This window comes from Sarcophilus harrisii, chromosome 4, assembly GCF_902635505.1.
Source record: "Sarcophilus harrisii chromosome 4, mSarHar1.11, whole genome shotgun sequence".
In the NCBI taxonomy this organism is placed as follows: domain Eukaryota; kingdom Metazoa; phylum Chordata; class Mammalia; order Dasyuromorphia; family Dasyuridae; genus Sarcophilus; species Sarcophilus harrisii.
This window is the reverse complement of record NC_045429.1, coordinates 40,181,780-40,209,659: the sequence shown is the minus strand read 5'-3', so window position 1 is coordinate 40,209,659 and position 27,880 is coordinate 40,181,780. Positions and strand designations below refer to the sequence as shown.

Here is a 27,880-nt window from a genome sequence, read left to right as displayed (position 1 = left end):
TGTGAACATAAAAAAAATCATAAGATATATCTTTTGACCAATCACAAAATACTCTATTTATTGAGAATCTCCCACATTTATGGCATTGTGCTCACTATTTGTATAAAGTTTAAGGCATGGTCTTTATCCACGAAGCACTGAACTAACAACACAAGAGAAGAGGCAGAAATGCAGGAAAATTCAACAACAATAATAATAACTAGAATTTATTTAGTGCTAAGAATAATGCTTTCAGGTTTGCAAAGTGCTTTACACATATTATCTATGGTAGATACTATTAATATCCCAATGAGAAAACCCATTTTATAGGTTTCCATTACTATCATTTTACAGATTATCCTGATTTTACAAATGAATTGGAATTTTCCTCCAAATGTTATTAGACAGCATATCTCCTTATGGTACCTATGGATCCCCATTGCCAATTTTTCCTGAAGTACAAGTAGTTGCTTCCTCCTCTGAACATCTTGTTCCTACTTTAAGAGAAAAATCATAGTTCAGCTATTTCCTTCCTTCCCCTCCTCTCTTCCTTCCTTCTTCCTTCCTTCCCTTCCTTCCTTCCCTCCCTTCTTTCCTTCCCTCCCTCCTTTCCTCCTTCCCTTCCCTTCTTCCTTCTTTCTTTCCCTTTCCTTCCCTCCTTCCTTCCTTTTCCCTTTCTTCCCTTCCTTCTTCCTTCCCTTTTTTCCCTCCTTCCTTCCCTCTCTTCCTTCCCTTTCTTCCTTCCCTTCCTTCCTTCCTTCTTTCCTTCCTTCTTTCCTTCCTTCCTTCCTTCTTTCTTTCCTTCCTTCTTCCCTTCCTTCCTTCCCTCCTTCCTTCCTTTCCTCCTTCCTTCCCTCCTCCCCTCTCTTCCTTCCCTTCCCTCCTTCCTTACCTTCCTTCCCTCCCTCCTTCCCTCCTTCCTTCCCTCCTTCCCTTCCCTCTCTTCCTTCCCTTCCCTCCTTCCTTCCCTTCCTTCCCTCCCTCCCTTTCTTCTCTCCTCCCTCCCCTCCTTCTTCCCTTCCTTCTCTTCTCCCTCCCTTCCTTCTTCCGTTCCTCCCTCCCTCCCTCCCTCCCTCCTTTCCTTCCTTCCTTCTTTCTTTCCTTCCTTCCTTCATTTTTTCCTTCCTTCCTTCCTTCCTTTCTTCCTTCCTTCCTTCCTTCCTTCTTTCTCTCTGCCTCATTTTTCCATCCTCAAATCTCATGATGGAAATTGGGATTCTCCAAGGTCTCCTCTGATCTTTTTTATTCTTTGTTTAAATGCTTCAGTTCTTTTCAGAATACTTTCTTCTCCACAATGACTCAGTCGTGAGATTTTTCTCAAGGCTTTTCATCATTTTTCTTAATATAAAGATCAGCTTGCATCTTGTTATTTGGAACTGTCATAAAACACAAAAACATCCCATGTGTTTGTTCTCTGCAAGGACATGGCACAATAGCCCTTGACCTCCATACTTTCTTATTACTAGTACATCACACTGCCTTTGTCTATTTAGTGCAGAAGCATCTAGAAGTTTTAAAACGTCCATAGTTTCCATTTTTATTCAGAAATTTGCCATTGTTTGCCAACAGAATATCTGCTAGGTAAAAATAGAGTAGGCAATTATGTGGATTTGAGTCAAAGGAAAAACAAAACACCCACCAAGCTGCCACTTAGCTGAATTACCTAAAAGTGCAAACATAAACTTGGGGTAATTTTTTTAATGCATTACCTGGATAGTGGATACACATATGAATATTTGTTGAAAAATAAAAAATTCAGCTTAATCAACCATTTTGGGGAGGGTCTAAGTAGCATTCAATAATATCTGATTCTTTTTCTAACTTTATTAATTGACTTTTCTCTATATTCAATGTTTTTGGAGGGAAGAAAGGGGACGTGGTATTGTCATTATAATGTCATTATATTCAAAGAACATTACTAAAAAATCTTTCCATTATGCTTCATTATACTTATGAGACTTAATGTAATATTTTAGGATGGGGAAGTGATATACACAGACTGGAGGATGGAAAGAGATCATGATACTGGAAGATTAGTAAGTAAGTCAAAGTGTTTTCCTGTTTTATGAAACTGTTCCATTTGCTTTTAGCCTTTAGAAGAAGAATTGGAAAGCTCAGGTTACTTCTGAGGAGATCTTGCTAATTGGAATGAGAGTGGCATCTATGTGGAAATGGTTGGCTGCTATTGTCAGTTTATAAAAAATAAAGTAAAAAATAACAGTGGGAAAAAAATCATATTAAAGAGGCTGGACGGGTCATATAAAAAGTTGATCTTACTAGCTCCAGCCTCCACCCAAGTGCTACATTGAGAGCTTCCTCCTGCTGTCAACTTGAACCTGGCTTTCAAAGACCAGGATGAGAGTCTAGAAGTTCTCACCATGCTAGAAAGGCTTTCAAGTATGACCCAGTGATCAGACTGGCAGCGAGGGGATGGATTTGGCAACCACAACTCTCAAAGATAGTAAGCTAAACTTTGTATGGGTGGAATCTGGGCTATTTAATGTGTGTGTGTGTGTGTGTGTGTGTGTGTGTGTGTAAGAGAGAGAGAGAGAGAGAGAGAGAGAGAGAGAGAGAGAGAGAGAGGAAGAAAGAGAGAGAGAGAGACAGAGAGAGACAGGTTTAGAGAAATAGAGACAGAGAGAGATTAGGAGAAAGATATGGATGACATACTCATCAGATTTAGAGATGGCACCCAGTTGGGAGGGATGGCCAACACATTCAGTGACAAAACCAGGATCCAAAAAGATTTCAAAAGCCAAGATCATTGAGTTGAATCTAATAAGTGGCAATCTGGTAGAGATAAATGGGTTCAAAAAATTATCTTCATGGAAACAAGACAGAGTATGGTTAGACCACAGTTTGAAAAAAGGGCTGGGGATTTTAGTTCACTATAAATTCAATATGAATTAATTCAATTAAATATGAATTTAAATTCAATATGAATTAATAATTTGATGTGGCAGCCAAGAAAACTAAAACAATATCAGGCTGCATTCAGAGAGCCTGGCATCTAAAACCAGAGAGAACACTCTGTTCTATTCTTGGTGCCATGTTTTAGGAAGAACTTTGGCAAGCTGGAGCTTGTGCAGAACAGAACAGAATAGAAGATTCTGAAGGTCTCAGAAATCACATAAAATGAGGACCATTTCAAAGAAATGGGGATTATTTGCCTGGAAAAAAAGTCTTAGGGGAGTGGGGGGAGCGATGATGATGGTAGCAAATAACTAGCATTTATCTAAGGGCATCTAGGTGGGTGGCGCAGTAGACAGACCACTGGGTTTGTAATCAGGAGGACTCATCTTCATGAGTTCAAATCCAGCCTCAGACACATCCTAGCTATGTGACTCCAGGCAAGTGACTTAGCCCTTTTTGCCTCAGTTTCCCCATCTGTAAAATAGAAAGTAAATGCCAAACCTCTTTAGTATCTCAGCCAAGAAAACCCCAAACGGGTCATGAAGAATTGGACATGGCTGAAATGGCTGAACAACAAAAGCACTTATATAGCACTTTGAGGTGTGCAAAGAGCTTTACAGATATTACCCCATCCAGACACAGACCTGCTGACCCAGTTTCTATGTCCAAGTACAACAACTCTTTCATTAGTATGAAATGCAACCCTAATTTTCTGGGACTTACAGGAAATAGTTTTCTTTATGAACTTGCCTCCAGCACTGTGTGATAAGTGACAACAACAGTCTATTAAGAAAGCACTTCAGGTGATACCCTTGCAAGAGGTTAATTAAGTCCCTGTCTTGATGGAGAACTTTTGACAGAACTAGTTTATGAATTGTGTAAGATCAATTTAGTTTTGGTTCACAAAGGAAGCTTCTTGTGCCCTTCATAGTTTGTCTCTAGCAATAGAGGGAGACAAGGAAACAATGCTGAACAAAATTCATTCAAGACCTTTTCCGTGATGTCTATCATTAATTTAATTTATTCAATAAATATTTGTGTTCCCCATTAAGTATCCATGCAGTTAAGGTTCTGAGAACAAAAATGAGGGCCGTCCATGAGACATTCTAATAAGAAAATACTACATATATGAAACGCACAATAACACACTGTGATAATTACATGACACAAATCAAATTCCAACTATTTGAGGAGGAAAGAATCCAGACTGATTCAGTACAGGAATGAGAGAGACTAGATGAGGGAGGTTTTCACAGAAGAGACAGCAATTGAAGTGGGTTCAAAGGTTTGGTGGGAATTAAACAGGTCGGTCACAGCAAACATTTATTAAGCACTTACTGTGTGCCAGGCACTGTGCTAAGTGCTTGATATACAAAGAAAGGCAAAAATAACGGTCTCTTTCCCCAAGGAGCTGGGGGAGAGAACATGCATACAACTATGTACATAAGTTAATGGGAAGTTAACTCAAGGAGAAGACCCTGGGTGTGGGAGCTAGACGAAAAAAGGTCTTTTGCTTAAGGTGCAATGGGGAGACAGGTGGGGCATTTCATGTGTAGGGAACGACTTTAGCAAAAGGTAGAGAAGGCAGGATGTGTATATGGGACAAGCAAACAGTCTAACTTGGCTAGATCACTGAGCATGTGGAAAATGGAGCTGTAAGATAAGGTTTGAATCATTGGCTTTCATAATGTTGATTGCTGTAAAAAAAAAATCACACTAAGGAGTTATTTTATTCAGTATATAATAGGGAACCCCAGAAGAGTTTTGAGAAGAGTAAACACTACAAAATCTTTACCTAAGGAAGATTCGATAGGAAGAACAGATTTTACTAGCTTTTGCAGTGTTGTTGGTTTGGACATCCTGGTCATAGCTGATGATGTAAGAATTAATGAGCATAGCAAGGAAGAGAGGGCAGAAAGAAGGAAAGAGGGCTAAGAATTAGCAGGTTTAAAGAGACAAATGGAAAAATAACTCTATGAAAAGAGGGATGAGGACAGGGATAGGGACAGCACCTGTATTGGCAGAAGGAGCTCTCCCCTCTACCAAAGCAGATCAGGAGCTTAACTGAGAGTCCTAGAGAGTGGACTATGGCCATGAGGGGCTGACAGGCTTGCCTACATGACCCCAAGAAAGGACCTGGATCCAGCCTTCCTGGCTCCACCACATAGCGTGCTGCTTCTCTCCTTGGAAAAGTAATGAGAACAGTGTTTGGCCCATTGCACCATGGTTAAAGCACTGGAGATCTCTGTATAAGGTGGAGGCAAAGATAAATACCTTTTGTCCTTCTGGCCAGGCTGCTGGGTTATTCCTTTTCATGACCTTGGGCTTTTATTGGTCTGGCATTTCATGAGGTAGGAACACTCAATTCATGTAGAACCTTCTTCTCCCTCTCCATTCCTTGATATATTAAAAAGAAAGGCAAAATAAAGGAATGTTACCTTTAAATATTTAAGCAGCTCCCTAGGTTTCTTGGGCATTATCATTATGTATTCCATTCTTGTATATGCTATTCCTACTCCTACTGCTCTTATTTCTACTACTATAACTCCTACTTATATTATTTGTACTACTACTACTCCTGTTGCTGCTTCTACTACTACTTTTATTTCTATTACTTCTATTACTACTACTACTATTCCTCCCCCTACTTTACTACCTCTACTATTCCTACTCCTACTTTTACTACTTCTACTTCTGCTACTACTCCTATTCCTTCTACTCCTCCTTCTATTTCTATTATTCCTCCCCCTACTTCATGATTTCTACTCCTACTACTCCTGATCCTCCTCCTCCTACTGCTGCTACTACTTCTACTACTATTCCTACTTCTACTGCTACTACTTCTATTACAAATGCTGCTGTTACTACTCCTACTTCTACTATTCCTCCCCCTATTTTACTATTTCTACCACTGCTAATCTCACTTCTACTCCTATTCCTACTTTTACTACTTCTACTACTGCTCCTTCTACTATGCTGCTAATAGTACTCCTACTTCAATACTTCTACTACTACTTCTACTACTATTCCTCCTCCTCCTCCTCCTCCTCCTTCTCCTCCTCCTCCTCCTCCTTTACTACTACTACTCCTGATCCTCCTCCTCCTCCCACTTCTACTACTACTACTATTGCTGCTGTTGCTACTACTATTGCTACTACTACTAACTAATAGCTACTATTTATATGGTCCTTACTATGTATCAGGCACTGTGCTACATGCTTTATAATTATCTCATTTGATCCTCACAATCTTAGAAAGTGGGTACAATTATTATCTCCACTCGACAGATGAGGAAGCCTTTTTTGGAGCTTTAGTAAGTACTCAAGTATTAGGTAACTGATCCACTGGCCCCTCTGTTGAGAAGCAGCCATAGACTCTGGACTCACATGGTTCCTTCCTGAGAAGAAACCTGACTATATGGCTTAATATGCCCCCAACCCAAATAATGGACCTAGAGTCAGGAAGATTTGAATTAAAATCTTACCTATGTGACATGGGGCAACTCAGTTCATCTCTGTTTGCCTCTGTTTCTTCAGTTGTAAAATAGGGATAATAACAGCACCTGTCTTGCAGGTTGTTGTGAGGATAAAACAAATGTTAGTAAAGAGCTCAGCAAAAAGGTGCATAATAAATGCTTAATTCCTTTCCTTCCCTTCTCCCTAAAGAAAATCTTTTTTTTTTTTAACATTCTGCATTTATTAAGGATTTAGGTGACCACAGGCATTGTGCTGGGGACACGGGGACAAAAATGGATCAGTCCCACCCTCAAAAAGTTGGAGCATCCTTAAAACACCTGCCAAAGTTATATGTCAAAATGAATCAACATAGTTACTTTGTGAACGAACAAGTTTGGTGCCTCACTAAGGCAGCCCATCTCTAAGCCAGGGTACTACTACCTTCTGCACAGCTTCATTCTTGCAGACTCTGAGGTCTACACAGCTCCAGCCTTTTCTAGAGGGATCATAAAGTATAGAGCTGAACAAAAACTTTGAGGTCTTCAAGTTTAAGCCCTGCGTTTTATGCAAGAGGAATCTGAGGTCTGTGTAGGTAAAAATTATTCAAGGTCCTGCTGCAAAGTGGCTTCTCAGAAAGCCTGTGCTCTCACTGCCAGGTAGGCAGCTTCAGGGCTGAGGGTACTGACCCTCAGTTTCCCAGGGCTCACAGCCTCACACCTGCCCCACAGCCTTCAGGAGCCTCAGTCCTTTGGGTTCCTTCGGTGAGCTGACGCATCAGTTCCACCAGAGGGCCTCAGTATGAACCTGTTTGGAAGCTGCTAATCCAGCTCAGTAGAGTCCTGAGAGAGGCAAAGCCTTTTAGGACACAGAATCCTACAGAGTGAGAAGTTCCCAGGTGATCAGAGAGGGGCTGATGGGACCCACATCAGAGCCCAGCTGTTCAGGGGAAGCAGGAAGACACCAGCTGACTCCCAGGGAGGTTCCAGGGAGACAAATGTCTGCCACACTTTGCAAAACTTTAAAGTATTTTCTGAGTGTCAGCTCTTATTTATTTCAGGATTTAGAACTGGAAGAATTTCAGAGGCATCCAGTCCCATGACCTCATTTTATAGGTTCCAAGAAACTTTTTGGAAGTGGGGAGAATAAAGCTTAGATTTGGCTCATGTCTTGGGATAGTACAAAGCCGATTTATATAGGGGATTTATATATTATTATATATTTATATTTATTTATATTTGTATTTATATAGTACTAGGCTTGGGGTCGGGAAAGCAAATCTGAATTCAAATCTAGCCTCAGATGTTTACTAGCTGTGTGATCCTGGACAAGTCACTTAACCCTATTTGCCTCAGTTTCCTTTTCTGTAAAATGGGCTGAAGAAGGAAATGGCCAACCCCCACAGCATCTTTGCCACATAAGACTGAAATGACTGAAAAACAGATTAGACACAAAAGACATTCTTCAGTCACAAAGGATTCCCAAGGATTCACAGGCAAATTCTTGAAAAACAAACTGGCATTTAATTTTTACTCTAAGGTCCACATTTTCTGGCCGTACTTGGCACACACGGTTTCTTTTCCTCTAAGACGGGCAGGGTGGCCGATAGAAGCCATCCATCACAGGGCTACCTCTACTAAGTCTCAGAATGCCCACAGCAATCACCAGGCTCAACGAGACCATCTCTGGCAGTCCCCTTAGTCATGGGCAGCTTGTGGCACAGAGGACAGAGAATGGACCTAGAATTAGGAAGAACTGAATTCAATTTTGGCCTACATACCTGAGCAAATCACTTCATCTGTGTGCCTCAGTTTCCTGAACTGTAAAATGGGGATAATAACAGTCCCTGTTTCACAGAGGTGTTGTGAGGGTCAAAAGTAGCAATATTTGTAAAAAGCATTTAGTATAATTCCCAATAAAGACAGTCATTTGAAAAAGCTCCACCCCACTACCGAGGTCCATTGAGATCCTTTCAGGGAGAAACAAGGAGTTTCTTATATGAAAATTGAGTTTTAAAATATAACTCACAGCTCTTATTCCTCACAATAGCAGTATCTAAGCTAATGCTGCAGTGAGAAAGAATTCCACCAAAGGGCGCCAGGAGACAGAAGATATTTTTTCTGACAGCTCACCCAGAAGGAAAAAGAAAGTTGAAGGTAGCTGGGACTGAAATCATACTAAGTGAAGGTTTCCCAAGAACAATCTTCATCCTGCCCCTTTCCTTTCCTTCAGTGTACTGTATTAATCCAGTAAAGCTACATTTACACCATACTTAAATTTAGCAGACCATTTTCTACTTAATTAGCAGCTCACTTATATCCAGACAAAGAGAAAACCAGCTAGAACCCATAGATCGGGTAAGTCAAATTTAAAACATTTACAAAGGGTTAAACATGTGCCAGGCCCTTGCTTGGCTTTTAGAATAGAGATAAGAAAACATATATCCCCTGCCTTCAGGGAGCTTCTATTCTGCTAGGAGATAGGATACGTACAGAGCTAAGGATGACATGCAAGATAATTTGAGAGGGGAGAGATCACTGAGGCTGTGGAAATCAGGGCAGTCGTCTTAGAAGAAAGAAGATGGAAAATAAAGATTCTCTGTGGAGGAGGCAAAGGGATGAATGCATCTCACATGTGAACTTCATTCAAACAACATGGTGAGGTTCAGAATTTCTCAGGTGCTTTAAAGTGCACAGACACAGTGATTTATAAACCACTTTTGAGTTTAATTTTTATAACCTGTAGTAGGTAAATAGGAAGATTTAATGTTTGTTGAATGAATACAAATATGGGGACCTGAACAATGTTCTTTTAGGCCGTTTTGCCACAGCCCTATCAATTATTTATTCATTCAACAAATATTGTGCTTTTCGTCCATCTAGCGCAGAACAATGGCTTCCTTTGTGGACTTAGACTAAGGTAACTCACCAATCTTGACTTCCCTTTTGGGCCTACAAATTTGTATTCACAGGAAAAGGGTTATTCTTAGAAGGAACTGCAGAGATCCTGGAATCCAGTCTTCTCATTTTGCAGATGGAGAAACTGAGGCCCAGAAAGGGGAACGGATTTGCTTATGTTGGGACTGGAATGCCAACCCCAATCCTACCCCTAAGTCTAGAGTTCTTTCTGTTCTACCACATTGCTCTCCCTAGGGCCATCAAGCTGAATTTTATCTCTTCTCATCTTCTCCTTACTTCCCCCAGGAGCCTGCTCTCAGACTTTTCTCCTCATTTTCACCGATAACTATCTCAGCCACTTTGCAGGCAATAAATGACCTTTACCTTCTAACAGGTAAGAAGCCGGTGAATCAATACTTGGTCCACGATGGAAGCATTCACACTGTCCAGAGATCACCTTTTTACACTGACATTGTCCTCACCATTGGGGGCTGGAACGTGGCCATATGGAAAGAAGGTGTTTCTGTAAGTTTTGTGCATAATGGCTGAGCAAAAACTGTGGGTGTGTTGTCCCTGGCTATTGAGAAAGAACAATGCACTGGCTGCTGTCACATAATAGTGCCTGTGGGACACAACTTATGGAAACAGCGGCAGATGGCCGGGGCCACAGCTGGCAAGCAGATCCATCAGGAGCTTTGCAAAACAACCCTTTCCTTTTATCTCCTTAGAAGTACTTTAAAAAATTTCTCATCTAGGCGAACACAACAACAATCTAGTTGATCTGCTTATTGTCTGAGACCCAGGACTTTCTTCCTCGAGGCTTTGTGGGAGATTTCTCTTAACTTTGCACCCCTAACCCTACCAGCCTCTCACCCCTATGAGTCCACTGGGAACCCATGAAGTACAAAGTGGGGGGAGGATGTTGTCACCGGTCTCTGTCAGTAGTGGGACCATGGATAGCCACGATAGAGCAAAGACCAAGGACAAGAAGATCAGACCCATAGAACAATCAAACATCATCAAACATCAAACAATCCATCAGTCAACGAGTATTAAGTGCTTAGTGTGTCCTGGACACTGTAATATAAAGAAAGGAAAAGAACAGAAATTGTCCCTCATGAAGCTTTCATTCTTAAAGAGGAAACGAAACAAAAATAAATGGGTGTAGACAGGATAGTACAGAATAAGGAGCAAGGGAGGGAGGGAGAGTGCCAAGCTTCCTCAGCATACCTAACTCAGAAATCAGATTGAAGCTGTGAACAAAGTGCCATCCATGAAGGTAACCAAAGATCGGGGGGGGGGGGGGGGGGGGGGGGGGGGGGGGCGGAATGCTGGAGGCCAGGGCAAGCTGTGGAGAAGAGAATTTACATGTAGGATGGAAACAGGTCAGAGGCCAAGCAGGAAGCCCCCACCCCAAAGAGAGACCAAGTTGACTCATCTATGGTCCTTTCTAGAGCAATGGCCACTCCCAGGCCTTCATTATTTCAGATGGGTACAGCTGGCTGGAGTGGAGACTGAGGCAACCAGAAATGTGGGTAGTACCTACACTCTCCTTTTGAGAAAATATCCTAGGGGATATTCTGGCTAGCCCCTATGTTATGTTGGAAAGAAAAGGGTCTGCTGAGGGTGAGCAGCCAAACTGTCCCAAATAGTGTTTGTGAACCACGTGGCAAGTCTTGTGGGCTTTCTACTTGGAGTCTTGTTGAGTGGCTTTGCCCAGGTCCGGTGAGGGCAAGCCATGGTGGCTTAGAGGAATGACAGATTTTTTGGTCCTCTGATACTGGCTACCAGAGCTACGTGGAGATTTCAGTAGCAGCTGAGCCCTTTCAGACATGCTTGTTTGCAATTTTAGATGGATAAGGACAATTACAGGTTGTGTGAACCTGTGAACACTTTGGGATCGGCTGGCTTGGCTATCTGCATTCCCAGTGCTCAGGATCATGAATGCTCTTCCATTCCATTCTGTTAGAGAAGAAGAGGTTAGGAAGCACAGAAAATGCATCTGAACCCTGCATTTTTGTTGTTGTTGTTGTTAAACCAACCCCTGAGGGAAGACCTTCAGCCGGGACTATTATTAAGAGCATATGATAATGGTCCCAATGAACTCTTGAACGGTATTGAATCAAAGCTTAAAATTTTGCTTGGGGAATCTTCAAGAAAACTTTAAATTTACCTTTCAAAATCATTGTCCCATTTCATCTGGCAAATGGCAAAAGGCCTGAAACCTCTCTTGGGATTTATGGGGGTTTTGTGTCTATTTTTTCAGCAAGGACCGCTTCTTCAGTCATCCTGCTCAAAAAAAATGTACACGGCTGGACACTGGTCCTTGACGAGACCAGCAGTTTTCTTTGTGGGCAAAGAAGATGGATACGTTGACATTTGGGACCTGCTGGAGAAAACTCACGAACCCTCCCAGACACAAAACATATGCGTAACGGCAATCACGTACATCAGACCCTGGATGGTCTCCTGTAAGTTAACTTTGAAAAAGAGCGAGCCTGAACCTATCTCATTCCTCAAAAATCAATAAGAGCCGGCATTAGATGAGTGCTGTTAGTGTGACAAAGTGAGAAGCAATGGGTGCAATAGCTCCAAACCAAGGAACCTAGGTTTAAGTACTGCTTCCGAGGCCTACTGGTTATGGGAGTAATCTCTTGGGGCTTAGGACCCCCTTTTAAGGCTAAATCTTGTCAAGAAGGTGCTGACTCACAGGGGCAGAGAGAATTTGCTTGCCAGGCCGTTCCCTGCCCCAGTGAAATCACAGGTCGGGTGTCCGTCCCTGCCCCAGGGTATGTTTACACCAAGGGAAGGCATCCTAGCTTTATTTTACCAATGAAGGCTAATGGCTAATCCCTGGTCACAGAGTTTATAAGCAGTGGAGCGGGGATTTGGACTCATTGACTGCTTTCAAGTCCAATAGACTTTCCCCTATGCCCAGTACTCTTTGTTAACCTGTGAACACTGATCTTTTTAAGTGATTTTACTCAGCATTAGTAGAACAACAATGTAGGAAGAGTCTATAAAATGGAACTCGTGATCCATGCCCAACAGATAAAAACCCATCTGTTTTTAAAGAAATCCAGAAAAGGAAATGTCTCCCTCTGCAACCCATTCCTAGGTTTAACAAGTCCCCAGTGTGAAAAAATTATCTAAGCTTACCCTCCTGAGGCGAGCTAAGTATAAGTGACTTTCCCGTCCATTCTGGAAGGTGAGTGTGGAAGGCTCCTTCTCCAACAAATGTGATGGACTGAACAAAATGAAGGTCCCAGTGAGAACTCTGCCCAATTCATTTGCTTCCTGACGATATTAGCCCTCTTCCTCTCTGGTCCCCAGTCTGGCCCTATTTTGTATCTCTTCAAAGAGCTTTTACATGACAGGGATGATTGATCTTCACAGATACTCTCTGAGGGAGGGCAGAAATTTCTGCCCCCATTTTAGAGTTCATCACCTTAAGATTGGAAGGATCGTTAGAGATTTAGTTACTCCACTGAGATGAATTCTCTCCACTCATGCTGGCTTCTCCTTGGACATTCAGTGATAGGTGGCCCGCTGTATTACTTATCCCTCTTTCTGCTCCATCATCCTTCCAGCCCCTCATTGACAATCTTGATCTTATCCTCCTGTCATTCACTCACCCCACAAATTCAATCAGATGCCAAATTTTGCTGTTCTGACTGCCACAATCTCGCTCACACACCTCTGTTCTCCGACCGGCCCAGTCACTCTCCCTCATGGCATTCATTCTCAAGGACTGCCATCACAGCCTGCCAACTGGCATCCCGAGTGCCCCCTCATTCTAGTCCATCCTCCACGCAGCCGCCAAAGGGATTTTCTGAAAGTGTGGATCTGCCCTTGTCCCCTTCTCCCCATTTCGCTAAACAAATCCAGTTTCCTATTACTATTATCTCCTGGACCAAGGATTTAAAGCTACTTATGATTGGGCCCTTCCTCCTCTTCCCTTCTCAGGATCCAGTCGCCCATGTCAGCTCCCAGCATCTTCACTCTGCCAGCCCTTCCACTCAGAGTCACTCATCCTTAGAGGGAATGCTCACCTCAGCTCTGCCCCTTCCATCACCTGGTTTCCTTCTAAGATTCAGCTCAAGCCCCCTCACTAAGAGGAAGGCACTGTTGTTTCCCCTGGTTACTAGTTAGAGTGTAAGTTCTTATAGGGGTATGTGTCTTTGTATCCCTAGCACCCAGCACACCGCCTGGTACACAGTAGGCAAGGGCCATTCAAAATTTACCATTTTACCATTTGCCATTTACCGTTCAAAATCATCATCCCATTTCATTTGACAAATAGCAAAAGACTTGAAACCTCTCTCGGGATTTAGGGGGTTTTATCTGGGAGTAATTGTTGATTGGCTGATCAGAAAGTTCTTCTTGAACTGAAGCCAGCTGTTGTTTCCCAATGGTGAAAAGCACCAGAGGTCTTACCTTTGGTACCAGAGGGCAGCCAGCTAACATCACTGCCAAATGACATGACAGGAATGTGAAGGTCAAAATGATATCCCTTAATCCCCTATCTCCTTACTCTAGGTAAACCTTCCTAGCTTCTCCAACCAGTCTCTGTGTCATGACTTTAAGTCCCTTCATCATTCTTGTTTGTTTAAATTTTACATTATATTTATAATATATTCTATTTTATATTTTATATTATATTTATAATATTTACATTCTATTTTATATTTTACATTCTATATTACATTATAATTTTCATAATGAAACAAGTATATATTTACTTTTTTTAAACTTTTATTGAATTATTAAAATTCAATTAAATGATTAAAAATAACTTTTATTTGAGATCACTGCAGGGCCCCCAGTAAAGCCTGATACAACTCTTCCCATTGCTAACTGCGGATACAAACTGTGTCATCCTTCTTGTTGGCTGGGGCTGCTACCCCTTGGCTTCTAGGCCTGGGCTTTGCCAGTCCCTAACTCCAATCAGCAAATGGCGATACCACCACGTTACTCCCCCACTCGTACCTGTTTCCAAAAGCAGCTGACAGATAAGTTTCCAAGGTTAAAGAGCTAGGGGTGAGCCAGATTCTAAGAAGGACTTTTTTTTTTTTTTTTTTAACTAGACTAATGGCAAGAGAACTCCCAGGAAGGAACCCCCTCTCCTGGGGCACATCAGTATTGATTAAGTGGTTTAGAGCCTGAATTTACAAGGGCTTTCCTGGATTTGTAGAGCTGACCTCGGCTGAGCATTGGCAAGGCATTGGGATACAGAGGAAGCACTTCTGCTCCCTACCCAGAGCCCTCTCTGTCCATCCCTCACCCTGCTGCCTCCTATATATGTACAGATAATGCTTTGAGGTTTGCAAAGAGCTTTCTAGAGCTTAGTAATCCTTAGAACAGCCCTGAGAGATCTTTTTACCGATGAGGAAATCCTGGCTCTTTAATTGCTCTGCCTCACAGAACTAGTTCATGTCTGAGGCAGAGTTGAAATCTGCATTTTCTGGATTCCAAGATGAGCACTCTTCCCACTAGATTGTGCTCCCTCTAGATAAGCCCCTGAATTACATACCGTCCTCTCCTTCTCCCGGATCTTAGTTCTGTAGGATCTCTCCTAAGGAAGCAGCAGCAGAGAAACCGGATCTGAATTTGTTCTGAGATTCTGAGATAATGCGATAAGAGGCTCTTAAATGATGATAGAATGCTTGGAGATCTCCACAAACAATAAACGAGAACTTCTTCCTTCCCAGTTCATCACAGCTGACCGTGACTGTTTACATAGATCCCTCTTGATTCTCTTTTCCAGGCTAAGTATTTCCATTTCTCTAGCATTCCCTTCCCTATAGAACATGTTTTCCTATCAATCATTTTTATGACGATCTTCTGAACTTATATCAAACAATTTTATTAAATAGATTGGGGGCCATTCTTTATAAGATTTCTTTTATTATTATCAATCATCTTTTGAACTAACAGGAACTGAAGTTGTAATTATATTACTATAAGGAACTCCCAGGTAAGGAAACTTGCTTTCTCATTGTGGTTCAACACCTTCTCCGCAATTTATGTTGTTATTCAGTTGTAAAAACCATATTTTAGTTGTGCACTCTTTGTGTTGTCATTCAGGGTTTTCTTAGCAGAAATACTGGAGTGATTTGCAACTTCCTTTGCCAGCTCATTTTACAGATGGGGAAACTGAGGCAAACAGGGTGAAGTGAACTCGCCCACTGTCTGTGGCAGGATTTGAACCCAGGTTTTCCAAGACTTCAGGTCCAGTTCTCTCTCCACTACATCACCTAACTTTCCTGTCAGTACTTTCCTGACTGCCCTGTTCTCAGCAATCAGCCTTACATATTACAAATATAATACGCATTTATATTACCTGGAACATGGAAAGGACAAGTACAAGTACAAGGAAAAGAACTTGCCCAGGGGATGGAAAAAAAAATAATACATAAAAATGTTCTCAGAAACTAAAGATAATAACTGGAAGAGAAATATTATCCTTTTCTTTGGAGCAGCGGACTGAATTTCTGCAACGTCTTCTGATTCCTAGCCTGTCTGCCCTGTTGTTTTGGTCCTGGAGACACACAGGCCTCCATTTTCATTCCATTCCTCTACTCCCCTCCCAGAAAGATTAGATGTAGAAATTATCTGAATTATCCCAACTTGCTAATGTTTTCCAGATCAGCCATTGCTAAGCTTATACCATACATGTGGTTAAGCTGTTTGCTACTTTTAATTAGTCCAAAATCCTTGCTTTCCTGACTTTTCAAAACAAGAGTCTACAATTTATTTGAATGAAGTTTTCTATAAAGGAGAAAGAGGAAAAACAACAAATGTGATGAGTTTTTCTTTTTTTCTTAACGAAAATTCTCTAGCAGCATTTGATGTTTTGTTCTTATTTTAAAATCTCAGGGAAAAAATCTGTTACTCTGTGGCAGAGAAAGCAGTGGGTCTGTTTGCTGCTTTGAAATTCCTCCAATCACGGGAAGCTTATTTTCTTTTGAGTCTTACAAACTAAAATATCCTCTAGAAGTATTCTTTGAAATCTTCCCATATGTCATCATTAGCATTTGTATTGAACAGGTCTGTTATCTACCCACTGAGTTAGGATGGAAGGCTGACAGAGAAGCACAGACAAGGAAAGCAGGGTTGGGGGAAGGCTCAGGATGGTTGACAAAAATTTTAGAATCTTTGTTCTGTTCCCCCAAACTGGAAAAACTGACTTCCATATGTCTATGTGGTCTCTGCTATAAACCCAATGGAGGCTCCATGACCAATGCAACCACATGTAGAAGCAACAAGTCCCAGAGGAAACTACAAAACAAAAACACATGGATGCTTAACTTCTAAAATTACTTTTTGTTTGCTAAGTTTTTCCCCTTTTGAAAAATCTTTCAGCAAAACAGCAATTTGCAGCCATAGCAGATTATTATGGAACGCTGCATATATTGGAAATTCCATGGACATTAAGTCACCCTTCGGCCAATGAGGTTGGTAATATTTTGCTCTGGGAATTTATGTGATCAGATATTTCGGAAGCTTTATTTTTATTGGGGATTCTTTTAGCTGTGGACTTACTAAGTTTAGAAACAATGGTTAGCATCTCAGGATCATAGATGTGAAAAAAATAGAGGGGACTCTCAAGACCACCGAGTCCAAACCCTTCACATTATGGAAAGGTGAGGGGAGGCAGGATTCAAATTCCTCTGATCCCATCATTCTCTCTACCACGCCATATTATGCTTGAAAGGGGTCTCATGGCCAGTGGTCTGCTCAACCTTCCTCCCCTAAATAATCCCCACCAGAATTTACTCAGTAAGTAGTCATTCAGTCAAACAGGGAGTTTGTTCATATTTCATAAGCCAAACAAACTATAATTGTAGGAGTGGGAGACCAACTAAAAGAGAATAGAATTGGTTGAATTTAAGAATTGAGAAGAATTGTTAAAGAAATTAACTAACAGAATGCATGAAACTAACATTTAAGTACAGGATCACTGTTCTTCAGTGGACTGCATGTATAGTGAGCCCATACTAGACTAAACCAAATGAAAACCACCAAGAATTCATAGAGATTCAGATATAACTTTCCCCTTGGGGAAAGAAGTGCTATTCAAATTCACATTAAGCACAATTCAACATAAAAGCTTCTATTAAATGGAATTTCTCCTATGAGGAATGGACTTGTAAGCTATTTAGATATATACAATTTTTGACAAATTCAAGAATATGTTTCTATCACACATGTTACTTGTGACCTATCCAGAGCTTATGCAAACAAATAAAGCAAAGAAAGGACCTGGAAATTACTATCTTCACTCTAGAACTTCTAATTATCAAAGGCAATGTTGCTGAGATTTGTGCCATTATTTTAAATGGAACTTCTACTTTCAAAATAGAATTAACACTACAATACAAAAGTGAGCTACGTTCTTAGCTTATCACATGTCAACATCTCCTCTCATCAGATTTGTCTCTATTTGGCTCACATTCGTGTACTAGACCTCTTGTCTGAACTGCAGTATATTTTTTCCAAGTATTAGTTTCTTTTAACACTTAGCCCAGGGCTTTGCACATATTAGGTGTTTAATAAATGCTGAATGCATGTTTTTGAACATTGCCCAAGGCTAATATTAATTTGTCAAACATAGAGACTTTTTTTCTTTGTATCTATCTTTGTATCTTTCTCAATGTCTTACATTATGCTTTGCACATAGTATTTAATAGATGAATATAAATGACATTATTTTATATTTTGGATCATTTGTGATTCTGTTCTTCATTAATGTGAATAACTGCAATTTGTCTGTTAACTATAAGTTTGCTGTTTTACTAGTTGAGAAAACTATCACATATCAGTATTATTGATAAGCAGCAAAAACTTGGAGGTTTTTATTTTCAAGTTTTATTCCAGAGAAATTTAGTATTTCTTCAGATATGTTCTTGATATCAGATTACTACTAGGGCAGTGGATATTCCCTCCCTTTATGAATAAATTATATAGTTGATATTTCATGAGAATTATGTTTTGTTAACAGGTACACACTGTAAGCAATTACTTTGACAGAGAGGTCAGTCACCTGAGATATGCAGAAAAACGCAAAGAAGTCCGAGACAAGGAAAAAGAAGAATTAGAACTGGAATCGGAGAGAAAGAGAGTTGTAAGTGAAAATTTAGGGAATAAAACTGCTCCCCCCCCCAATATCTAGCATTCTGCTTTCCATCAATGAAGACAAGTATTGGTGAGATCTCTCTCCTCAGGATAAAGAGAATTTTTCTCAATCTTTTGTCAGTCATTTATGAAAAAAGAGATACCAGTCTGATGCCCTACAAAATCTCACCCAATTTTTCATCGAGGATTTTCTAATAAAAGCTGATAATATTTTGGGGGTGTATTAAAGGGCCAGGGACATTTTATTTGTCTGTTATGGGACAAGCACCTCTACAGGTTTAGAAGGTTATGTTTGAAGTGCCAGTAAGCAGGACAGTGTAGTGGAATCTTAGAAAGCATAGGAATGATCTGTAACGAAGCATGGTCAGGCTGTTACCCAGAGGAACATGGGTTTTACCTTAAAGGTATCAGGGAGGCATTGAAGCTGCTTTTTTCCTTCTATTACACAGAGTTTGGGGCTTTTAAAAGGATTTCTCCAACTTAATGTGTTGGCTCAATAGTATCTGCGTCTCCTTCTCAGCTTTTATTTTTATTGTTGTGTCTTTTAATGATTCATTGACATTCTTCTTCTTCTTCTTCTTCTTCTTCTTCTTCCTCCTCTTCCTCTTCCTCTTCCTCTTCCTCTTCCTCCTCCTCCTCCTCCTCCTCCTCCTCCTCCTCCTCCTCCTTCTTCTTCTTCTTCTTCTTCTTCTTTTTTTAAAGAAAGTATCGCTATCACTATCCTGACAGCTCTCACTTGGGGGAAAAAATCCCCAAGTCTTTGCTTGTAATAAGCAAATTATAGGCAAAAAGAGCAAGTCAATAGAGCTCCCTGAGCAGGAGATGGGGGCCCTGGTAAGAGCTCTGCTTCAAGATTGTCACTTTGGTAGCTATGAGCATTGAAAAAGAGCAAGATTGGAGGGGAGGAGACCAGTTAGAAGCTATTAGAAGGAAATAGTCCAGGAAAGGGGTGGTAAGGATCTGATGTGGAGTGGTAGTTGTGGGAGCAGAGAAAGGGGAAGGTCCATAAAAGATAACATGGGTAAGAAGAACAGCTGCCAACTGATAGGACGGGAGGGTGGGGAGAGAGGGGAGAGTCAAGATTGGAACTGGGTGGTTTAGGAGATGGTGCTACCTCCAGAGAACTAAGGTGGCTTGAGGTGCCACAGGCAGAGAGATAGGGAACTCAGCTTTGAACAGGTTGAGTTTGTAAGCCTACAAAGCATCTAGTTGTAAATATCCAAAAGACAATTAGGGATAAGAAACGGAAAATCAACAGAGAGAGAGAGAGAGAGAGAGAGAGACAGAGAGAGAGAGAGAGAGAGAGAGAGAGAGAGAGAGAGAGAGAGAGAGAGAGAGAGAGACTGAGAGAGACTAACATCCCCCTAAGTCTTAGTGTCTTTGTGGGGACTTTCTGTATAAATCTGGGAGTCAGCATGAAGATGATAATTAAATTCACAGGATTCAATGCGATCATCATTTGAAAAGGTAGAGAGAAAAGGGTCCAGGATAGAGTCTTGGGGGATACCTGGAGTCAGAGGTGAAATATGCATGGTTAATGACCCAGCAAAGCAGATGAGAGGAAATGACAGACAAGGAGAATAGAGAGTGTAAAATGTCACAAAACTTGAGTGAGAAGAGAACATGCAAAAGAAAAAAAAAAAAAAAAAGGTGATCAACAGTGATGAATGCAGAGGTGATTTGGAAAAAATGGGGATTGAGAAAAGAACATTTTGGAAGGGTTTTCTGTTTTATATCCAATGTTCTCTTGTCATATCTAACGTATATTTCTGAATAGTTTTATTTTCCAAAAGAATCTATATAGCCTTTATGCTTAAAAATAAATAACTGGTTAATGTAGTGCCTCAAAATATTTGCAGAAAAGATATTGATAAAATTAGACATATTCTGACCAACCCCTCCCCCCAAAAAACCCAAATGAGCAAATAGTCATTATCAAGAAGAATAAATGACAAATTCATTATTTCATTTTCTATTCATAGTTTGATTCTGAAGAGCAATATATTATCATTGGTTTAAATAATGCAATCAACGTGACTCCAAATGTCAGTCTGTGGAAATCTTACTTGAGACCTGTGATTCAAGCATTCTTGTAAAAATTTTAAAAATGTTCTCATATACTGATGGGATTTGGTTTTGGTAACTGTTATTATAGCAGATATCTAAGTTCACACAATTATAAGAGCTAATTAACAGAGTATTAAAAAAAACTAAATGTTTTTTCCTTACTATGGATATTAATCTGAATTCGTTTTTCCCTACTTGGATATTAATCTGAATTTGGTCTGTCACTACTGTTTTTGCTCCCTGCTCCCCAAATTTTCCATCATTAGGCAAAGGAGAAGTAGTGGGGGATGAAGGAGAAGAATTACATAGTGTTTTTTTTTAACATACTACACATTTAATAAGTCTTTGCAAGATTAAAGTTGTGGTACTAGATTCTTAATTATAACGAGGAAAAAAAATGTAATTAGGACTTCAGAACACACCTGAGATAGGGAAAGAAGCTTATTATAGGGGAGAACAAGCCAAAATGGTGAGAGAGGAGGAAACACAACAGTTGAATTCCTCTCCATAAAATTCTTCCTAGAAAATACATTAGACTAAATCTTGATGGGAAAATCTAAAGAAAGTCACAATGAGTAATTTTCCAGCCCAGCTCAGCATAAGAAAACCATGAGAGATGCTTGTGAATAGTGGGGATATTCCTTGTGAAACACTGCAACCTCCAAGGAGAGAGAAGCTGTGCTTCAGGGCAAGAGGAAGTCTCAGACCCTTGGTGAAGAGGGCAAGTCAAGCACATCTGATGTGGAAGGAAAACATCAAGTAAGGAGTTCTCTTTCAGCATTTTTCAGCAGACAGGAGCCTGGAGAGAGAGAGGGGATCTTCCAATCCAGGTGTTTTATACCTTGTTTGGTAAAACCTTTGGTCCCTTTGTCTAAATGCATACAGCAAAATACAGAGTAACTACAAAGGAAACTAACTCATACTAAAATAGAATTATCTAAATGCTTCAGAGTTCATAGACTCTAAGTTAAGAACCCCGGATCTAGTCCAACCTTTTCTTTTCACAAGAGGAAACTGAGATGCCAAGAAATGAAATGGCCCAAGATCGCGCAGACAGAAGCGTCCCTCCAACTCAGCTCTCGTATTGCCAGATGTTGCATACTTCTCAGTACAACAAATTGCCTCTCTCCCTGCATCCAATTTCTAGTTAATTAAGAGCAGTGATTAGGAACTTGGATTTGTGCTATCCTAGAGCACAAAAGCTAATTACTTATAAAAATTAAAATGAGTGACAATTATTTTTCTACCCTATGGCACCTAGGGAAAGGGATTAAGTGTGTCCAGTAACAAAACCTATCCCAACTTCCAGAAGACCAGCTTGCAATGTATGAATTGATCCTCTCTGAAAACAAAGGACAAAGAGCATGTGTGAGAAAAAAGCAATTTTGGGGGAGAATTGGTAAATTTCAAGATCTCCTGATTTCCCCCACAAATAAAACAAATTTCACCTCAGGGTGAACATAGACTGATGAAAAATCAAGAACACTGGGAGCAAAGGAGGGATCCTCGGATACAAGCAATAAGATCTGAAGACAGACCCTTGGGCCAGGATTAACCTCTCTGAAGTGCAAACACCTCCGGGCTAGCTCTGCAGAAACATCAAGTGGAACCCTCAAGCTAGCTAGGTGTGGATGGAGCAGAAACCACAGGGACTTTCACCTCCTGGACTGTCTGTGGAATCCGGGTTTGAGTCCAGGAAGATAGAGTGAACCTCAGCTAAGTGGGAACATTGGGCCCAGCTGTGCTGCTGAGATGAGACCCCCGGACGAGAAAGGAACCAGCACCTGGTGAGTGCAGAAGCAGCGGGGCACAGATGCTGCTGGCTGTGGGCACTGGCTGGAGCAGGGAGCTCTTGGTCAGAGGGGAACGCTAAAGGGAAGCTTGAGGCACCATCTCCCCACCCCACAATTAAAGGTGTTTACACTAAATGCCTCTTATTTTTAAAAAATGAACAGGAAAAGAAGAACCCCCACCATTGAAACATATTATGGGAACAGGGGAGACAGGGATTCATCTTCAAAGGAGGACACTTTAGTAACAAAACAAAACAAAAACAAAAACAAAAAACAAACAAAAAACCAAACCCTTATACCCCAAAGAGTAATGGAAAATGGTTCCCTGCCCAGAGAAAATTTATAGAAGAATGCAAAAAAGAATTCAAAAATCAAATGAGAGACATTGAGGAAAAACTAAAGAAAAAAATTAAAACCATCCAAGAAAAACAAGATTATCAAAAAGAGTCAACTAATTAGAAAAGGAAGTACAGTTTCAAAGATAAAAATAATGCTTTGAACATTAGAATTGGATAAGGGAAAGCCAGTGAAGCTATGAGAAATCAAGAAATAACAAAACAGATTATAAAGAATGAGAAAATAAAACAGAATGTGAAACATCTCATAAGAAAAACAACAGATCTGGATAACAGATCAAGTAGAGAATATAAGAATAATTGGGCTAACAGAAAGTTGTAACCAAAAAGAGAACCTTGATCCAATAATGCAGGAAATAATCCGAGAAAATTGTCCTGGAGTGATAGAATCTGGGGGGGGGGGGGGGGGGGAGGGGGGGGGGGGGGGGGGGGGGGGGGGGGGGGGGGGGGGGGGGGGAAGGGGGAGAGGAGGAAGATAAAAATAGAAAAAAAAAAATCCGCCAATCGCCACCTCAAAGAGATCCTTTGTGGAAAACACATAGGAACATTATTGAGAAATTTTGAAACCTCCAGATCAAAAACAGTTTTGCAAGAAACAAGAAAAAAAATTCAAATATGCTAGAACTACAATTACAATTGTACAAGACTTAGCAGCTATACTACTGGGCTTATATCCCAAAAAGATACTAAAGAAGGGAAAGGGACCAGTACGTGCCAAAATGTTTGTGGCAGCCCTGTTTGTAGTGGCTAGAAGCTGGAAAACGAACAGATGCCCATCAATTGGAGAATGGCTGAATAAATTGTGGTATATGAATGTTATGGAATATTATTGTTCTGTAAGAAATGACCAGCAGGATGAATACAGAGAGGCTTGGAGAGACTTACAGGAACTGATGCTAAGTGAAATGAGCAGGACCAGGAGATCATTATACATGTCAACAACAATACTGTATGAGGATGTATTCTGATGGAAGTGGATTTCTTCGACAAAGAGAAGATCTAACTCAGTTCCAATTGATCAAGGATGGACAGAAGCAGCTACACCCAAAGAAAGAACACTGGGAAATGAATATAAACTACTGGCATTTTTGTTTTTCTTCCAGGGTTATTTTTACCTTCTGAATCCAACTCTTTCTGTACAACAAGAGAACTGTTACATATATTGTATCTAGGATATACTGTGCCATATTACAGGACTGCTTGCCATCTGGGGGAGGGGGTGGAGGGAGGGAGGGGAAAAGTTGGAACAGAAGTGAGTGCAAGGGATAATGTTGTAAAAAAATTACCCAGGCATGGGCTCTGTCAATAAAAAGTTATAATTATGGAAAAAAAAAAAGACTTAGTAGCTATAATAAAAGACCACAGGTCTTGGAATCGCATCTACAGACAAGCATGAGAACTAGGCCTGTGGCCAAAAATATATCCAGCAAAATTATAATTTTTTAACGAGGAAAAATGGACATTCAGTGAACTTGCAGATTTTCAGGACTTTTTATCAACGAAACCCAAACCTAGCAGAAAATTTAACATGTAAGAACCAATATCAAAGAGCAATTTTAAGGAACCCAGCATGGACAAAATAATTGGTTTTTTTTACATAGGAAATGTCTACTTTATGTTTAAGATTCACATCAACAAAAGCGTAGCTCAAAAGAAAGACTGGTAGAGTAAAGATAAAAATAGTAATCATGTTATAGAAATAAGGTATAGAGGAAGAATGAGACACAGGGGCATTAGAGGGGGGAGGGCTCATAGTTCTGAAAACCTATTCACATAGGGAATGTGATCAATAGGCAACACTGTATATATACAATGAAGGGTATAGCACCCTCCAAAATCTATAAAGAAATGAGGAGGGGGGAAGGATGGGCACATGGGGAAGCAGAGGGTGAGAAAAGAAGCCAAGGAGGATCTCTGGATGGGGGATAGATTAAATAATAACAAGGCAAGTTAAGGAGCAGAATTTAATTAAAGCGGCAGCAGGGACAGGAAAGTGTGTGTGGGGGGAGGGTGTGTATGTATATATCTATATATGTATACAAAAATATATCTTAACTGTAACCTGCTTTGGAGTGGTGAGGGGATGAAAGGGAGATATGTGCATCTATGTGCGTTTGTGTGATGTGTATGTGTATGTATATATCTACATATGTAAATAAAAATGTATCCTTTCTTAATTATCTTTTATAACTATAACTTAACTATATATAACCTTTTTAACTAAAGCCTGGGTGGGGTGAGGAATGAAAAAGGGGGGAAAGAATAAAATAAATAAGGTGCACAGCAGAAAACAAAAGAATGATTTATAAGGAAGTAAAGAGAAGATGGACATTCATAAAGATAATTTCTTCTAATATATACTTTCTTAAATTGTATTATTTGTTATATATTTTGAATCCTCCCTGATGTTCTGCTGGGCACGTGATTCTCTTTTGTTTTGTTTCACTTTGTTTTGTATTGCTTTCCTGTTTTTCTTTTTGCTTATTCAGTTTCTTCAAATAAAATAAATTTTGGGGGAAAAAAGAATAAAAATTTTTTAAATAAGCTAAAAAAAGGAAAAAAAACAATTTTCTTTTAGCTTTTACAAAGAAAAAAAATTATCAAAGGTAATAAATGTGCAAAACTCTCAGATCAAACCTTCTAGATTGGTTTAAATACAAAAAAAAAAAAAAAAAAAAAAAAAAAGATATAAACATTTCCTCCCGGCATTAGCAGTCTTCTCATATACCAGTCCTTCATTTTAAGCATCTAACGTCACTTTCTCTTCTTTTCTTTTCCCCAGAAAGTTTTTTCGAAGACGAGGGAACAAATAGAAGCTGAGCTGAAGTTAACCTACAAAGAGTATTTGGAACTTGAAAAAGAAATCCTTGGAAAGCTTGGGGTGGTCTCAGATCCAGACAAAATGACATCCACATTCAGAGACCTCCTTGAATAACCAATCCCTGAACTATTTTTCTGAAGATTTCTCTCCTTCAGAAATGTCTTTCCCCACCCCTTTCTTAGTAATGACTTGTTTTTGTAGCAGTTACTCATTTAAACTTTATATAGGATGAGGAGGGAAAATGAACATAAGGCTATTAATGTGTAAATGTAGATAAATTAACTTCATTGGCATTCATTAAAGCTTCTTAATTTGAACAGCAGCAAGACTGGCTCACTTTCATTCATGGCGCAGAGATTCTAAGCCCCCCCTGCAGATCTTGCATAGGGCAATTCTTTTAGTAGCAGAGGAGGGGACCTAGCAGTTGTTCTCAAGGATGGCTCTTATTCATCACTCCTTCCCCTAAGATATAACCACATAGAAACAAAAGCTGAGGCTGATCCCCACCAGCATGGTCCTAAATGCTGGACAGAAACACAGTTCCTGCCACGAAAGAGCTTACATTATAATGGGAGAGAGAACATGGAAATAATTGGGAAGATTTATGTATAGAATAGATGGAGGCACTCAAGAGGAAATGACATAAGACCTAGAACTGATCATTTTCCACCTGTTAAGCAGTAATATCAGTGGATCTAAATAGTTTGAATACAGACAAATGCTTTGCATTTCACCTTTTAGGTCATTCAGAGCTGTCTGACATCCTGGACAACACATGAAGTCAGAGAATCTTAAGAATTGGAAGGGAACTCAGCAAGAATCTTGGCTAGCCCACCAATAATTTTTGCCTTTGCTTGGGTACTTGCAGAGAAGGACCCCTGTCCAAAAGCTTCTTACTTTGGGACAGTTCTAATTGTTAGGAAATTTTTCTCTGGACATCCAACCCAAAATGGCCCCTCTGCAACTTAGACCCATCGTTCTGAATGCACCATCTGGGACCAAGTAGAGTCTCAGACCTGATCCTAAAGATGTTCCCTCCAGATGTGGTCCTATGAGAACAACGGGTCTAACACCTCCTTAGTGGCAGATGAGAAACTAAAGAATAGGGCCCAATACCCAAGCAGAAATGAGGGAGGAGGGATGGGCACATGGGGAAGCAGAAGGTGAGGAAAGGAACCGAGGATCTATGGGTGGGGGGAGGTTAAATAAGGCAAGTTAAGGAGCAGAATTTAGAGGCAGCAGGTCCAAATGGTACCCGCGAGGACATCTCCCTTCCTAGGTAGGTAAAATTTATAACCATTTGGAATTTATCTCAGCCAATGGTTGGAGGTTTTCACCTACAGTAGCCTAGACTGATGCCAGTTTTCTCAGCACTTTGTGTCAAAAAATGGGATCTTTGCCCCATCGACTGAAGTCTTTGGGTTTATCAAATAGCATGCTGTTTGTTTTGCTTTTGCACGTTATATTCTCAATCTATTCTACCAGTTAATCTATTTAAATGGTAATAGTAATAGCCAACAATTATAGAGTGCATATTAAGTGCTAGGAACTTCACCATATCCCATTTTATCCTCATGAGAACCCTGGGAAATAGGTATTATCCTCATTTTACAGTTGAGAAAATTGAGGCAAATAGAAGTTAAAGAACTTGCCCAGAATCACACAGTAACCATCTGAGATCATATTTGAACTCAGTTCTTCCTGACTCCAGGCTTAATGCTCTCTACACACTCTACTACTTAGCTAACTTTTTTTTTTTTTTTGAAAACTACTACTATAATAGTTTAATGATTACTGTATTATAGTAGAGTTTTAGGTCTAGTACCAAGAGACCTCTTTCCTTCCCACTTTTTAAAAATCTAATTTACCCAATTTCTTCATGAGTTCAAATTCAGCCTGAGATGTTTACCTACTGTGGCATCCTGGGTAAGTCGCTTAATCCCACTTGCTTCAGTTTCCTCATCTATAAAATGAGCTCAAGAAGGAAATAACAAAACCTTCCAGTTCATTTGCCAAGAAAACCCCAAATGGGATCCTGAAGAGTCAGGTGTGGCTGAAATGACTGAATAACAACAGAAATCCAACTTCTAATGGACCATCCCTCCAGTAAGGCAATTAATTCCTTTTTTATCAACTGATTATCAGTGAGAGCAAGTAGATAGAAAAGCACAGGAGGGAAAGAGGCTCAAGGGAATTTCATTCACCATAGAATGGTTAGGGTTGCAATGGCACATGGATGAAGTAGGGTTGAAAATAAGGGGGATGAGAGAACAGGATGGGGGGCTTCTAAGTAGTTTTCTCCCATGTGGCCAGTGATTAATGAATACAAGAAAAGGTAGAGAAGCAGGCAGTGGAAAATTTGCTAGCCTCAGAGATAGATATGAGTGGTAGCTGAAAAACAGAGCTCAAAGTCTTCAAGGAATGTTGTTGCTGGACAAGAGCCAGAGATGGAGGATCCCAAACA

The 27,880-nt window shown here is 40.3% G+C and overlaps 1 protein-coding gene across 1 annotated transcript in view; it reads left to right on the top strand.

Annotated features, from left to right (window-relative positions):
• Nucleotides 1–25,758, top strand: part of WDR63 (WD repeat domain 63) — a 120,225-nt gene extending 94,467 nt beyond the window's left edge. Inside the window, exons 18-23 of the mRNA XM_031969398.1 lie at nt 1,956–2,019; nt 9,636–9,766; nt 11,508–11,712; nt 16,607–16,698; nt 18,246–18,368; nt 25,378–25,758. Of these exons, the coding sequence (XP_031825258.1) occupies nt 1,956–2,019; nt 9,636–9,766; nt 11,508–11,712; nt 16,607–16,698; nt 18,246–18,368; nt 25,378–25,530 (768 nt within the window). The 3' untranslated portion in view covers nt 25,531–25,758. The remainder of the gene's footprint in view (nt 1–1,955; nt 2,020–9,635; nt 9,767–11,507; nt 11,713–16,606; nt 16,699–18,245; nt 18,369–25,377) is intronic.
• Nucleotides 25,759–27,880: the final 2,122 nt, after the last annotated feature.